Here is a 13,653-nt window from a genome sequence, read left to right on the forward strand (position 1 = left end):
GATGGTTCAGTGGTTAAGAGTACTGGCTGCTTTTCCAGAGGACCCAGGTTTGATTCCCAGCACCCACATAGTGCCTCAAAACCATCTATAATTCCAGTCCTAAGGGATCTGACACCCTCCTCTGATCTCTGTAGGCACCAGCTACACACATGGGGCACAGACATACATGCAGACAAAATACCCATATACATAAAATAATAACAAAAATTTTATTTAAAAAAATCTTTAAAACATCTTCATTATTGCAAAAAAATTATTGCAAAAAGTACTGCTTGAGGGCTAGACAATCCATGTCCAAAGTGTAAACCTGGGAGCTATGCATCCCCGGTTCTGTCCCATCAACTGTACAATGGGGTGACCAAGTTCCTATCTGATAGAACCTTGTGATGCTCAGTGAGCTGACTCTGATAAAACACCCGGGATGTCACATGGCATGTGGTAAATGCTGGATACATAGTACCTTGCAATATTTCCACACACAAGCCCTTCATGGCTCACGGTGTTCTGGTATGTGAGAGCAGACAGCCCCCCTAAATACCCCCCCCACTTTTTTTATGGGAACTGGAGGCTTGGATTGGGAAAGTGGCTTGGACAGCAGCACCAGGCCTCACCTACCAGGCAAGACCTAGTGAGGTGGCCTGACTACCGGTTTGTGCCACTATCTCCACCCCTGCTCCCTCCACCTGGCAATAAGACTCCAACCTTAAGATATTAAAGGATGTCGGGGTGGTAGCTGCCTCTAGTCACATAGGAGGCAATGAGTGCTCTGTCCCTGGAGGTATGACCAGGGATGACAGACACTGGAGGGCTCACTCTTTGGAGCAGCTGGGACAGGTGCCTTCCTAGCCACAACACTAAATCGGGCCCTACCCCTGGCTTGCTGTGGAAAACCTGCACTGTTTCCTCCTGGGCAAACAAAGGAGGGGTAAGATGCTCACAGAGGTGATGAGAACTCAAGTTCTGGAAACCAGTCACTTCTGTACCCAGAATCTAGCTGAAAGGAAGCACTCTGCTCATATTTGAAGTCTGGATTTCATTGGGTCACCATGGCCTTAGCAGGAAGGAAGATGGAAACAAAGTAGATGGGAATGTTGATCATCGGCAAAGAAGACAGATGTGGATGAGGGACCTGCTAGTTCCTGCTAGCAGACACTCCCCACCAATTCCCAAAGGCAGCTCCTAGCTTCTCCCTGCTGGTCCCACCCCGGCCCTCATCATGCTGGTCAAGAGCCAGACTTTGGGGAGCAGGGTGGATATTGATTGTGTAGACAAGCAGACCTGGGCTTAGGAACTGTGCTCTGAGACTACCATTCACCAAAGCCAGCACCAGGGGCCAACATTTGTGGGCAGAGTTATATGGCAAGAGAGATGCCTGGTGCTATATCCTTGCCACAGTGCAAACTATTCATGTGTTCAGGACCAATTAAGAAGTATCCCAGGAGATAAAAACAGCCAGGCAGGAATGGCCATCCAGAGGAGAGACAGGAACTGGGCATGGTGATGCATGCCTTTAATCCCAGCACTAGGGAGGCAGAGGCAGGCTGATCTCTGAGTTCAAGGCCAGCCTGGTCTATAGAGTGACTTGCAGGACATCCTGGACTACACAGAGAAACCCTGACTTAAAAAACAATAGCAGAGGGGAGACAGGAATTGGACCTAGAAGGACAGGGAAGTTGTGAAGAGACAAAAGGGTAGAGAAAGCAGAACAAGAAGATGGATGGGATGAGCAAATGGGTTATTGTGGAAGATACCTGTTCTGACAATGAAAACCTCTTCCCACCTTAAAATCCTTGCCCTCCAGGACACCACCAAGCCTCCCCATCACCACAAGCTGCAGGATTCCCCACACAGATGCCCTAGTATAACAACACCCAGACAGGAGGGGACAGAGGAGGCTCAGGGAGAGCAGCCAACAGAGCTAGGTTCTAATCCCAGGTCTCTTGTATGTCCTTAACCACTCCAGGCCCCCAGAGTGCCCATCTCTTGGGATGATGACACAAACTTCCCTAGACTGAGGAGGCAGAGGGTGCTGAGAGCACAGTCACCCAGCAAACACTGAGGCAGGCAGTGGATGGCAGCTGTTACGTCCTAGCTGTTGGCCCTAGACCACAGCAGGAAGTGGGTGTCCATTCTGGCTCTTGAATAGCTTTTAGATAACCATGGAAAAACCATCTCCCAGCTCTGGGCCTCAGTTTCCCCATATATAGTATGAGGCTATATTGTCTTTCCTGTCAGTATGAGCAGACACACATTGAACATACTCAAAGGCTGGACACTATGGGGGAGTATGTTACATGTGTATGGGAATCAGAAGTCTCTAGAACTAGTCTTCAGGGCCCTGTGGCCCTGCCAGCTTCTACCTCAGTATAGAGACAGAACTGGGCCACTACTCTGTCAGTGTGGTGACCAGACTCAGGCCCAGGGACACCCAGGCACTCTGACACACAGGGCCTCCTTCCCCTCCTCAGGCTATGGGATAATAGGGGTCTTCAGGGCCAGGCCCTCACTAATCCCCTATTAAAACTTGAAAGGGGCCAGGAAATCTCTAGAATAAACTCATTAATTTTTATGGGATAATAAATGGATCCCATTAAATTCTCATTCTTCCAAGGCTGGGCCAACTTAACCTTTAGAACTCAGAGGAGTGGACTTCCTGCCCACTGCATCCCCCAGGCTCTCCTGGACCCCCCGCGTCGTCATACTCTCTCTTTCAAGCTGAGAATTGGTTCTACTCTATGGTGGGAGAACTCATCTGAACTCATCCCAGAACCATAGGGCCTCTCTCCATACTGGACATAAACATCTTGGGCCTTCAGTCTCTGAGACGTGAGCCTCAGAGACTGAAGGCCTGCCCCATGCTGGGTTTTGAAGTGATAGACAGCCCCACTCCTGTAGAAGCTGGTTCTGGCAGATGGAAGCTAGATCTCAGAAGAGTTCTACCAGAACTCAGATCTTCCCTTCACAGATAGGGAGACGGCTCACATGCTAGTAAGGCACAGCTTTGGAATTAGAACCCAAGGCTTCTATGTGGTGCAGAAAGATCTACAGATGCGGTGGTGCTGAGGGGAAGTCCTGAGGCTGCACACAAGTCCTCCACCAAGAGATACTGTGTAAGGCCTCCAGCTTCTCTGCCCACCAGCCTTGTGGTGGTGAGCCTCAGTGTATCTGTCTGTCAGACAGACCATAAGACTTACCTAGCAGAAGGTAGAAAGGGCTCCAGTCTTCCCTGACCCAGACCTGCCAGGGGTGGGACACACGGGCCTCATCTGTGCCCCACCCCTCTGGGCTCCACAGGGGCAAACAGGACAGGGAGCCACTAAGCTGGGGCTGAGGAGTGGGACTTCTACTCCTAAGAGAGGCCACAGGGTGGGAGGCACAGGAGGCAGAGCGGGAGAGAATCCACTGGGGAGGCATCCTGAATGGCTCATTAGTGCCGATGAAAGCCTTTTTTCATTTCGTCTAAATACTTTAAACAGGGCTCCCTCCGATGTCTATTTGCATAGCTTAAGAGCTAATGTGGGGGGAGGGCCCAGGCTGCAGCGCCCAGGGCTGGGGGTTGCTGGGACACACTAGAGGGCCTCCAGCCCTGATGTAGGGGACTGCCCAAGCCAGAGGAGGGTGTTTCCCAGACCCAGATGGTTAGAGGGGCAGCCCCAGCTCAGTGGAGCTCAACGGCGGGAATTCTTCCCCGTGTCCAGGCACGAGGTGAACTGAGCAGGTGCGGATCATGGAAGTTTATCTAGTTGCACCCTCAGCTTTGTCCCCAGGGAGGAGCAAGGCCTTGAGGTGACTGCCCTCTTCGTGGCTGATGGGGAACTATGCTCCTTTTGCGGATGGCATGCCCCATGGTTATACACATTGTCACCCAACAGAAAATAGGGTTCCACAAAGAAGGGAGGCCTCACCTTTAGCTAAATCCTTTCTATCCTCGTGGGCTGCTTCCCTATTGCCTCTATCTCTGACCCCAGGACATTGCTGTCTAGAACATCCAGAGGAAACCAGCTTGCTTGCTTTTTCCTTTCTTTCTTCCCTTCTTTTCTTTTTTCTTTTCTTTTTTTTTCTTTTCTTTTTTTTTTTTCTTTTTTTGGTTTTTCAAGACAGGGTTTCTCTGTGGCTTTGGAGGCTGTCCTGGAACTAGCTCTTGTAGACCAGGCTGGTCTCGAACTCACAGAGATCCACCTGCCTCTGCCTCCCAAGTGCTGGGATTAAAAGTGTGCGCCACCAACGCCCGGCCCCTTCTTTTCTTTCTTTCTTTTTTTCTTTCCCTTCCTTCCTTCCTTCTTTTTTTGTAAGGCAGATCTCACTATGTAGCCCCTGGCTGGTCTGGAACTTGCTATGTAGACCAGGCTGGCCTCAAACTCACAAGAGCTCTGCCTGTCTCTGCCTCCCTGGTGCTGAGACTGAAGGTGTGTGGAAGTCTGCCGGCAGGCAGAGCTGACACTGGAACCCAGAACTGTGTGCTTTACTCTAGCACCCATGAGTCATGCTGGGTTCCAGGCTTGGCTGTGCTTTGGGAATGGAGGAGGGGGACTCTCGCTTCCAGCCAGGATCAACCCAACCTACAGAGACGGATCCCTTCCTCTCTGTTCACTTGTGGCTTCTTCATATGACGAGTGTTCACTGCTGGTAGCTTCATTCTTCCCTGCCACAAGTCAGCACCGTCTGGGGTGACTAGGCCATCCCTGTTGCTCCTCCCTCCTGGTTCTCGAACAGCCGTTTTGAAAGCTGTAGAGATCAGGACTATTCTCCTAGCCTTCTCAGGGCTGACAGAATTCTGTACCAACTGAAAGTGGAAGAAGCATCTGCTGACCTTTTCTAGTTAAGGGTCTAGGGGGCCTAGTGGGCCACAAGCAGAGTGTGCATCATCTCTTCAGTGATGTGTTAGATGAGTCAACACAATCAATAGTGAGCCAGACAGTCACAGATTGACTCTCAGCTCCGGCTCTGGGCAAGGCAAAGACTTGTCCAGCTGTAGGCTTTAAGTAACACATGAGGAAGATTCCTCTATCACAGGGTTGCTGAGTCAATTAAGTAATGCAAGCTTGCTGGGGATGCTGTCACTTGCCTATAATCCTGGCACTTGGAAGGTAGAAAGACAAGAGGATCCATGATCCGAAGGCCACCTTCAGCTATGTAGCAAGTACAAGTCCAGCCTGAGTTACATGAGACCCTGTCTTGAGAAAATAAACAACAACAAAAGACACAAAACAAACAGCAACAACAACAAACAACAAAAAACCATAGCCCTTGGAAGGCTAAGGCAGGAGGACTGAAAGCTTAGAGCTGTCTTGGGCTATATGGAAATATTTAATAGTGACAATAGTAATAATAGTAATAGTAAATAATGACACAAGGTCTTGGAGGGGACTTACTTAGCAGTCTGGACCCTTAGCATCTCCTGGTCACACTCCGCCCTTGCTTGAGTCAGCCCTTGAACATTAAATTCATCCAAGCAAAGAGAAGCCCATGACCTCCACACCAAAACCCTTGGGACCCCAGGGACATGTCACAGACTCTCAGGCCTCCAACAGTCAAATAGGGTATCTCCAGATACCTCCTGCAGAAATGGCTTATCTCCCAGAGATTATCTTACCCTCGCTGACAGAGGGTGGCTCCCGCAGGGAACAAGTGGCAGCCGATTTGGGAATCAATTTGCTCGTTTGATATGCTATCTCGATCTCATTTAACCAAGTGCTCCGGTCCCCCTAGATAACACAATCAGCTCAATCGACAGTGACGGGAGGTGCCCATTAGCTCCACTCCATTGCCCAGCACCCACCTGCCTGCTGGCAGGAGAGCTGTGCCAGCTATGGTCACTTCCTGAGGCAGAGGCTCTCTGTGTGTTCTCTCTCTTTCAAGGTGCCCACAGGTGCCCATCCTGAGAGTCACAGGACATGCTTCTTGATAAGCACCCCTAGAAAATAGACCTGGAACAATAAGAGAGCTCCAGGGGTTCCAGCCTGTGTGTCATACTAAGAATAGGCACTGCTTACCTGGCAAAGACAGAAGGACATCTGGGGTGGGGGCGGGGGCGGGAAGAAAGTAGCCCTGTCCTGGCATGTCACAGACACTACCTCATTACCTTCCCTCCACGTCACTGATTTAGATGAAAGGTACCCAGCACTGTCAGACCATCTGCTCTGGGGGATAGGAGCCTGGCTGGGTATCTAGTTTGGACACTGATACTGGTGCTTGGCACAAATGCCAGGACACAGATGGACTACTTTAGTGGGCATTGCAGGGTGCTGCAGTTGGTTCAGGTTTCTCAAAGCTTTGGATGGCCTGGACCCTGTGACCCAGAAGAATGGAGATCCCTCCAAATTCAGCCTGCCTTTCCCACCCCAATTTTCTCCCTCCTCCCATTTGTCTGACACATCAGAGCTGTGATGGTCTCCTGAACAGAATGTAGCCCATCTGCCACTTCATGCCTGCCAATCCACGGGTGGGTGTGAGTCTGTGCAATGACAGCCCCACCAGCAGATGCATAGAGGAACAGACCTCCTTGCAAACTCTGCTATCTCACTCCAGTTGTACTTCCTTTCCAGATCCTCTAAGCAGCCATTTTGAGAGCTGTAGAGATTGAAAATACCACCCCTGCTAACTCCCCAGACTTCTCAGAGCTGACAGAATTCTGTGTGAACTGAAAGTGGAACCAGAATCCGCTGACCTTTTCTTGGCAGTTAAGGATCTAGAGAGTCTAGTGGGCCACAAGCAGAGTGTGCATCATCTCTTCAGTGATGTGGCTAGATGAGTCAACACAATCAATAGTGAGCAATCTATACTGCTGACCAGAGCTAGGAAATAAGTTTTGTCTTCTGTAGCCTGATTGGTTGGTAATGGCTGCTTAGATAACTGTAGAGAAGGATTCTGAAGTTTCATATGGTCTTAGCAAGAAATTATCAAAATTGATCAGGGACATATGCCATGAATAGAGGGGTGGCATCACATTCTGTTTAAGACCCTGCCCAGTATCCTAAGAGAGATAGAAGAAGTGGGTGTGGCTGGCCGGTGGTGGTGGTGGTGGTGGTGGTGCACGCCTTTAATCCCAGCACTCAGGAGGCAGAGGTAGACGGATCTCGGTGAGTCTGAGGCCAGTCTTGTCTACAAAGAGAGTTCCAGCACAGGCTCCAAAGCTATAAGAAACCCTGTTTCAAAAAAGAAGAAGACGTGGGTGTGATAATGTGTGGATGCATGCCTAGCATCCCATTGCTCAAGTGCTGTGAGTTTCAGGCCAGCGTGAAGTCTATGATGGAGTGAGACTGTGTCTCAAAATAAAAGAAAGGTAGAGTTCAATGGGACATATCAACTGGGAAAAGGAAACAGCATTTCCTCAACCAATCTTAAAAACAAAGCTCCACTTTACAGACAGAAAACAAGGATTAATGGATGCATTTTCCTTACCCAGACCACACAGCCCAAGAGATGGACCTGAGATCCCAAGTTCCTTCTGCTCTGGAACTTGGGCCTCCCATTCTACTATTACTGCTCTAGAAGGGCCATAAAAATCAGGAAAGGGAGCCGGGCATTGGTGGCGCACGCCTTTAATCCCAGCACTCGGGAGGCAGAGGCAGGCGGATCTCTGTGAGTTCGAGGCCAGCCTGGTCAACAAGAGCTAGTTCCTGGACAGCCTCCAAAGCCACAGAGAAACCTGTCTCGAAAAACCAAAAAAAAAAAAAAAAAATCAGGAAAGGGAGCCAGGACGTGGTGGTGCATGCCTTTCATCCCAGCATTTGGGAGGCAGAGACAGGTGGATCCCTGAGAGTAAGAGGCCAGCCTAGTCTAGAGTGCGTTCTAGGACAGTCAGGGCTGCTTAGAGAAACCCTGTTTATAATAATGATGATGATGAGTGATGATGATGGTGATGATGATAGTAATAATCAGGAAAGGGAGGACAGAAACCATTCCCTGAGTTGTTAGAGAACTGGACTTCATAGGGATCAAGCAAAGAAGCAAGCATGAAAAGATCTAAAATAAGATTCCAAATACGAGATACATTTCCCGAAACGAATGACCAGCAGTTTCACTAGGAACAGGACATGAATTTGAATGTCTTGTAATTTCAGCCAGGAAAGTCACTGCTGTGAGGGACACCACTCTTGTTAAAACCTTTGCCTCTCCCACTTCACAGGTTACATGACTGAACGAGGTACTTCCTTTGTTCTTTCCTTCTTTTTCTTTTCCCTTGAGAAAGGGTCTCTCTATGTAGCCCTGGCTATCCTACTCATTATATAGACCAGGCTTGTCCCAAATCCTTTGCCCCCTGCATGCTTGAACCAACAGTGCTCCTATATCTGCTTTTCTTCCTGCCTCTCTCCCTCCCTTCCTCCCTCCAGCCTTCCCTTCCTTCCTTTCTTTAAATATAGAGTTTTTCTTTGTAACTACCCTGACTGTCCTGGAATTCACTCTGTAGACCAGGCTGGCCTGGAACCCACAGAGGCCTGTCTCTGCCTTCTGAGTGCTGGAATCAAAGGATCAAAGGTGTGGGCCACCACTGCCCACCCACCTCTAAGCCAGTGCTTTAATCCAAGCACTCAGGAGGCAGAGGCAGATAGATCTCTGTGTCTGAGGCCAGCCTGGTCTACAGAGCAAGTTTCAAGACAGCCAGCACTACAAAGAGAAGCCTAGTCTTGAAAAATCAAAAACAAAACCAAAAAGACAGAGCCTCCTGTATCCTAGGCTGTCCTCAAACTCATTATGTGATTGAAACTGACCTTGAATTTCTGGTCTTCCTGCTGGGACTACAGGTGTGAGCTATACAGTGCTGGGACTGAACCTAGCACTTTATGCCTGGTAGACAAGCCTTCTTCCAGTTGAGCCGCAGCCCCAGCCCTGGCACTTGCTTTTCATGACGCATCTCCTCATTAGTAAAATAAGGCCTTTGGGGTACATTAGGAATGGCAAATATATATTTGGCACATCCTAGCTTCCCAGCATTCTGTGTTGAGAAGGATTCTGAAGCTGAATCTGGAAACAGCAGGAAATAGTGCAATGATCGATTTGTAATGTCTGTCTTGGTTGCTGGAGGAGAAAGAATACCTCATGTGCCATCTTTGAAGTATGTGATTTCACCTCGCTTCCAGCTCTAAAATTTTATAGCTCCATGATTCTCAACAATGAGCACACTCTCCAAGGCTCTCTGTCAAAAGCAAGATGGATCTCCCCCTGCCTGTGCTGGGTGGGACGCTGTTCACTGTGGCGTAGCAGGAGAACCTCTGATCATTCGTTATTATTATTTCAGGACTCTCCGCAGAGGCTCCCATCGCGGGGGAAGGTCAGGCCGCTGGCATCAAGGAGATGGATGGGGAGCTGACTGCAGCCCCTACACCTGAGCAGCCAGACCGAGGCGTCCACTTCGTCACCACAGCTCCCACCCTCAAGCTGCTCAACCACCACCCACTTCTGGAGGAATTCCTTCAAGAGGGGCTGGAAAGGAGTGAGGGAGCCCCGAGACCAGCACTGCCCTTCCAGCCGGAGTCACCTACACCCTCCACTCCAAGCCCCCTTCCCCGCCTGGCCAACCAGGACAGTCGCCCGGTTTTTACCAGTCCAACTCCAGCTGTGGCTGCAGCACCCACCCAGCCCCACTCCAGGGAGAAGGCTTGGAGCCTGGAGTCAGAGCCCCCTGAGCTTCTTATCACGTCCCCTCTACCTCCAGGGCCTAGCATGGCAGTGCCCACCCTGCAGCCAGAGGACAGGCCCAGCACAGCACCCACGAGCCGAGCATGGACTCCGACCCAGGAGGGTCCTGGAGACATGGGCAGACCTTGGGTTCCAGAGGTCATGTCTCAGACCACAGGGCTTGGCATCGAGGGAACCATTACCACCTCCACAGCTTCAGGCGATGACGAAGAGACCACTACCACCATCATTACCACTACCATCACCACAGTCCAGACACCAGGTCAGCTACCTGCTGGCCGGCAGGGCTGAAAAGGAGGGTGGAGGGCACACCATGATCTCTAAATGCCCCTGTTTCTGACACTGCACCAACCCACCCTACCCTTTGTACCAAGGGTCATCTTATATAGTGTGGATTGGAACTATATAATCCCAGGTTCAAGTTCTAATTCTTCTAACTCTAACACAGCCCTAGGGATTTTATTCAGCCTCTCTGAGTCTCAGATGTAAAGGGATGGTTTAAAAAGCCTACCTTGGGGTGGGCTGGAGAGACGGCTTAGCAGTTAAGAGCACTTGGGGTTCCTAGCACCAAAAGGGACACTAACAACCATCTGTAAATCTAGTTCCTGAAGATCTGATGCCCTCTTCAGGCCTCAGTGGTCACCAGGCATGAATGTGGTGGTACACACACATCCATGCAGGCAAAACACTCATCATACATACACACATAAATAATAATAGAATAGTAATAGTAATAATAATAAGTAAATGAAAGCCTACCTCACGGAACCATTGTAAGAAAAGAAACAAGGTTACATAGTAGTCAAGCAGCATAAGGTGGTTCCAGTCTTTCAACAAGGGAATAGGCATTCCTAGAGGTGGGCTTCAGCATTCTCTCTCTCTCTCTCTCTCTCTCTCTCTCTCCAGCTATAGCTAAATCTACCCTACCTTAGCCTCATGTCTCCTCCTGTCTCCCAGGCCCCTGTAGCTGGAATTTCTCAGGCCCAGAGGGCTCTCTGGATTCCCCCCCAGCCGCCAGCTCACCCTCTGATGTTGGCCTGGACTGTTTCTACTACATCTCTGTCTACCCTGGCTATGGAGTAGAGATCAAGGTGAGTGATCTGGATCCATTAAAAGCAAAGCTACCCAGAAAGGGGCCTCATATGGGGAGAGGTGGATATGCTTAGGGGTATCAGATGGGTGGAGGGGATGCCTGGAGCTTGAGAGATAGACCAAAAACAGGGTTGATTCTGTCTTGTGCACCAGCAACAATGCCTGGGAGGGCTCCAGGAAAAAGCAAGTGTGCTTAGCCTCTTCCTTAGGCTTGATAAGTGGCTTAGGAGAACCTGAAGAGGAACTTAGCCTTGGGTGCACAGGGACTGGGTGAATATGAGTGCTGCATCTAAAACCACGTGGGAGTGGAGACAACACAGGACCACCTGTGAAGAAACTGTGGCACCTCGTTCGTGCACCTGCTTCTTTCTTCATTCCCTTCCATAAATGCATCCTCTATCGTAGCAAGTGCTGGGTCCTGGGGAAGATGTGGTGAACACTGGCATGGCTACATATGGTCAAATCTACCCCTAGTCTCCTGAGCAGCTCATCCTTTCCTTGGGATTCAGTAGGCCCTGAAGCCCCAGACCTGAGCCTGAACATACTCACTGATGTCCTACAGGCTTGTCAGCCTCCATAAAGCTAGACCTTCCCTTTTGTTGCTCCAAACCTGCTTTTCATCCCATTACATCCAGGTCAGAACCCTGGGATAGGGTTGCTATGATACAATGTGGATTTTGTCTCCTGAGCAACATAGGGTTCCCTTGGTCTTTTCCAAACTCACCCCCAAACTCCATCATCACAACTGCCCTGAAAACTCTAATACTCCCCTGCTTCTCTTCCTCCATCACCCCAAACACTGTGTGGCCCACCAGTCATCCTTCCCCGGGGATTTAGTGGCCACCTCACAAGTTCCCTTATCCTCCCTTACCCATACAGCACTCACTTTTCTCAGATGAGAATAGAGCACTCTTGTCTCCCACCTTGCCCCAGCAGGCCTTGAATCTGGACAGTCCTGGGTCCACCTCGGCTACTAGTCTCATGCCCAGATCCTGCTTTGTTTTGAACAGCTTGCAACTGATGCAATGGACAGTTTCTTCTCCCACGAGCCCCAATTACACATGCCAATCAGTCCCTTTGCCTGGATAAACTTAGGGCCCAGCATCTGACATAATTTTCTCTGGGCATTCTTACCTTTCCCTTGCCATTCTCCTTCTATGGCTGTGTTTGTAGCTTTCCACCTCCCTGGCTGGACTGTAAGATACTAGAGGAGCACTTTGTAATACAAGGGATCAGCATGAGTGTGGAGGAAAAAAACATGGACATTTGTCTGGCATCTTAAAGACTGTTGAACATGGAAAGGAAAGCATTTTACCTTCCTAAGGGAAGCAGGCAGAGAGCCAGGAAGCCACAGGAAGGGAGGTCAGAGCCTGGAGAGCACCTCCATGCTCCCTACTCACCAACTCTGGGCCTACTTCCCACCTGTCCCAGCTCATACAGGCCCTTGATCTGGGCAGGCAGCCAGCAGCACCTGTCTCCAGGCAGCACCTCCAGCTCCCCCCCTGGGGCAGCCAGGTTCAGGTCTCTCAACCAGGAAGGGGAGGCAGGGGCTCTCCTACCCATATTGGCCTCCTCTCTTCTTTCTGTAAGATTTATTTCCATTCTACTGAGCTCCAGGCCCCTCATTCTGGGCTGACTGGAAGGGCAATTAGAAGCAGCCACCCCCCTCTCAAGCCATTAGCACTCAGCACCGCTTAATTAAGGTAATTAATGTAAAATCATCACCAAATGAGAGGTGGCACCGGCTGTGGCTCACAGGGTGGAAGGTGCCAGCTGCAGGTGTGAGGAAGGAGATGGGAGGGGGCAAACACCAGACTGGATACCCACTGCAAACCTGGCCTGGTTTCCCTGTCCCTTGACTCTGCCACCCTGGTCCCCCCACCTGGGGGGGCAAGATGCACTAATGGCTCTGCTTGCCCCTAATCTGGCCCTAGTCCAAGTTCAAGGCCCACCCTGGATGCCCACTCCTCAGGCAGCTCTGGGTCTGGTACTGCCACAGTTTTTCATCAGAATGCAAAAGCTGTTACCAGGCAACCTTGAGACGAAAGCCATAGCCCTGGACTGCCATCAGGAAACATGGCATGTGCTGGCTTACCCTCCATCTCACCCCCACAGAAGCAGAGTCGTTGAGGACTGTGTGGCCTGAGGCAGAATGGGGGGGGGCACAGAGTGACCACAGTCAGGTCACCACCTACTTTTGGGAAAGAAAAAAAAATGAAAGAGCAGGAAATAATGTTGGGGCTATTCCTCAGACCTAGTCTTCTTGGACATACCACACAGGCCACTTGGGACCTGTAGAGTTACCCATACTATTGACCAATATACCCACTACATAACTGAGGAAACTGAGGCCTGGTCAAGGAAAGAGATTTGCCCAAGTTAATCAGTAACTAATAGCCTTTGGTTAACATGTTTGTTTCACAGACAGAATTTGAGTACCATGACGGAATCTCTGTGCTGACTGAGGGCACAGGTGTCCCTGTTCAAGGGGAGTGAAAGTTCTAAGCAGTTACTGTGGGATGCTCAGTGCAGGTGAGATTGGGGCACAGGTGGCGTTCCAGGCGCTCGGTTCCTCCCTCAACCTGGGAGGGCTTTCTGGAGGGTGACAGGTCAGCAACTATTGCCCTGGGCTGAGGAGCAGACATGATAGGCTTGGTTGGCCCCTGGAGGCTTCCCAGGGAAAACATTGTCATGAGGGCTGGGGATGGAACTCATCTGTGGGTAACCCCGGTGTGGCCCTCTAGTTCACCAGGATCACCAGGGTGTGTGTGAGTTGGTTCTAGGCAAGGGAGATGTGAGGAGCCAGGAGAAGATTGCACTAAGTGCCCACAAATCACAGTCCTCGGCAGGTCAGCCAGGTCCCAGGCTGAGGCTGCTTTCTGTTCTGCCCTTCATTGCTTTGCTTAAGATGCAGCCTGGGAA

General features: G+C 50.4%; 1 protein-coding gene across 1 annotated transcript in view; it reads left to right on the forward strand.

Annotated features, from left to right (window-relative positions):
• Sez6 (seizure related 6 homolog) overlaps positions 1-13,653 on the forward strand; it is a 45,954-nt gene that overhangs the window by 13,168 nt on the left and 19,133 nt on the right. The window contains 2 exon segments of the mRNA XM_040749223.1: positions 9,239-9,901; positions 10,597-10,730. Of these exon segments, the coding sequence (XP_040605157.1) occupies positions 9,239-9,901; positions 10,597-10,730 (797 nt within the window).

This window comes from Mesocricetus auratus, unplaced genomic scaffold (genome assembly GCF_017639785.1).
Source record: "Mesocricetus auratus isolate SY011 unplaced genomic scaffold, BCM_Maur_2.0 Super-Scaffold_100007, whole genome shotgun sequence".
NCBI lineage: Eukaryota > Metazoa > Chordata > Mammalia > Rodentia > Cricetidae > Mesocricetus > Mesocricetus auratus.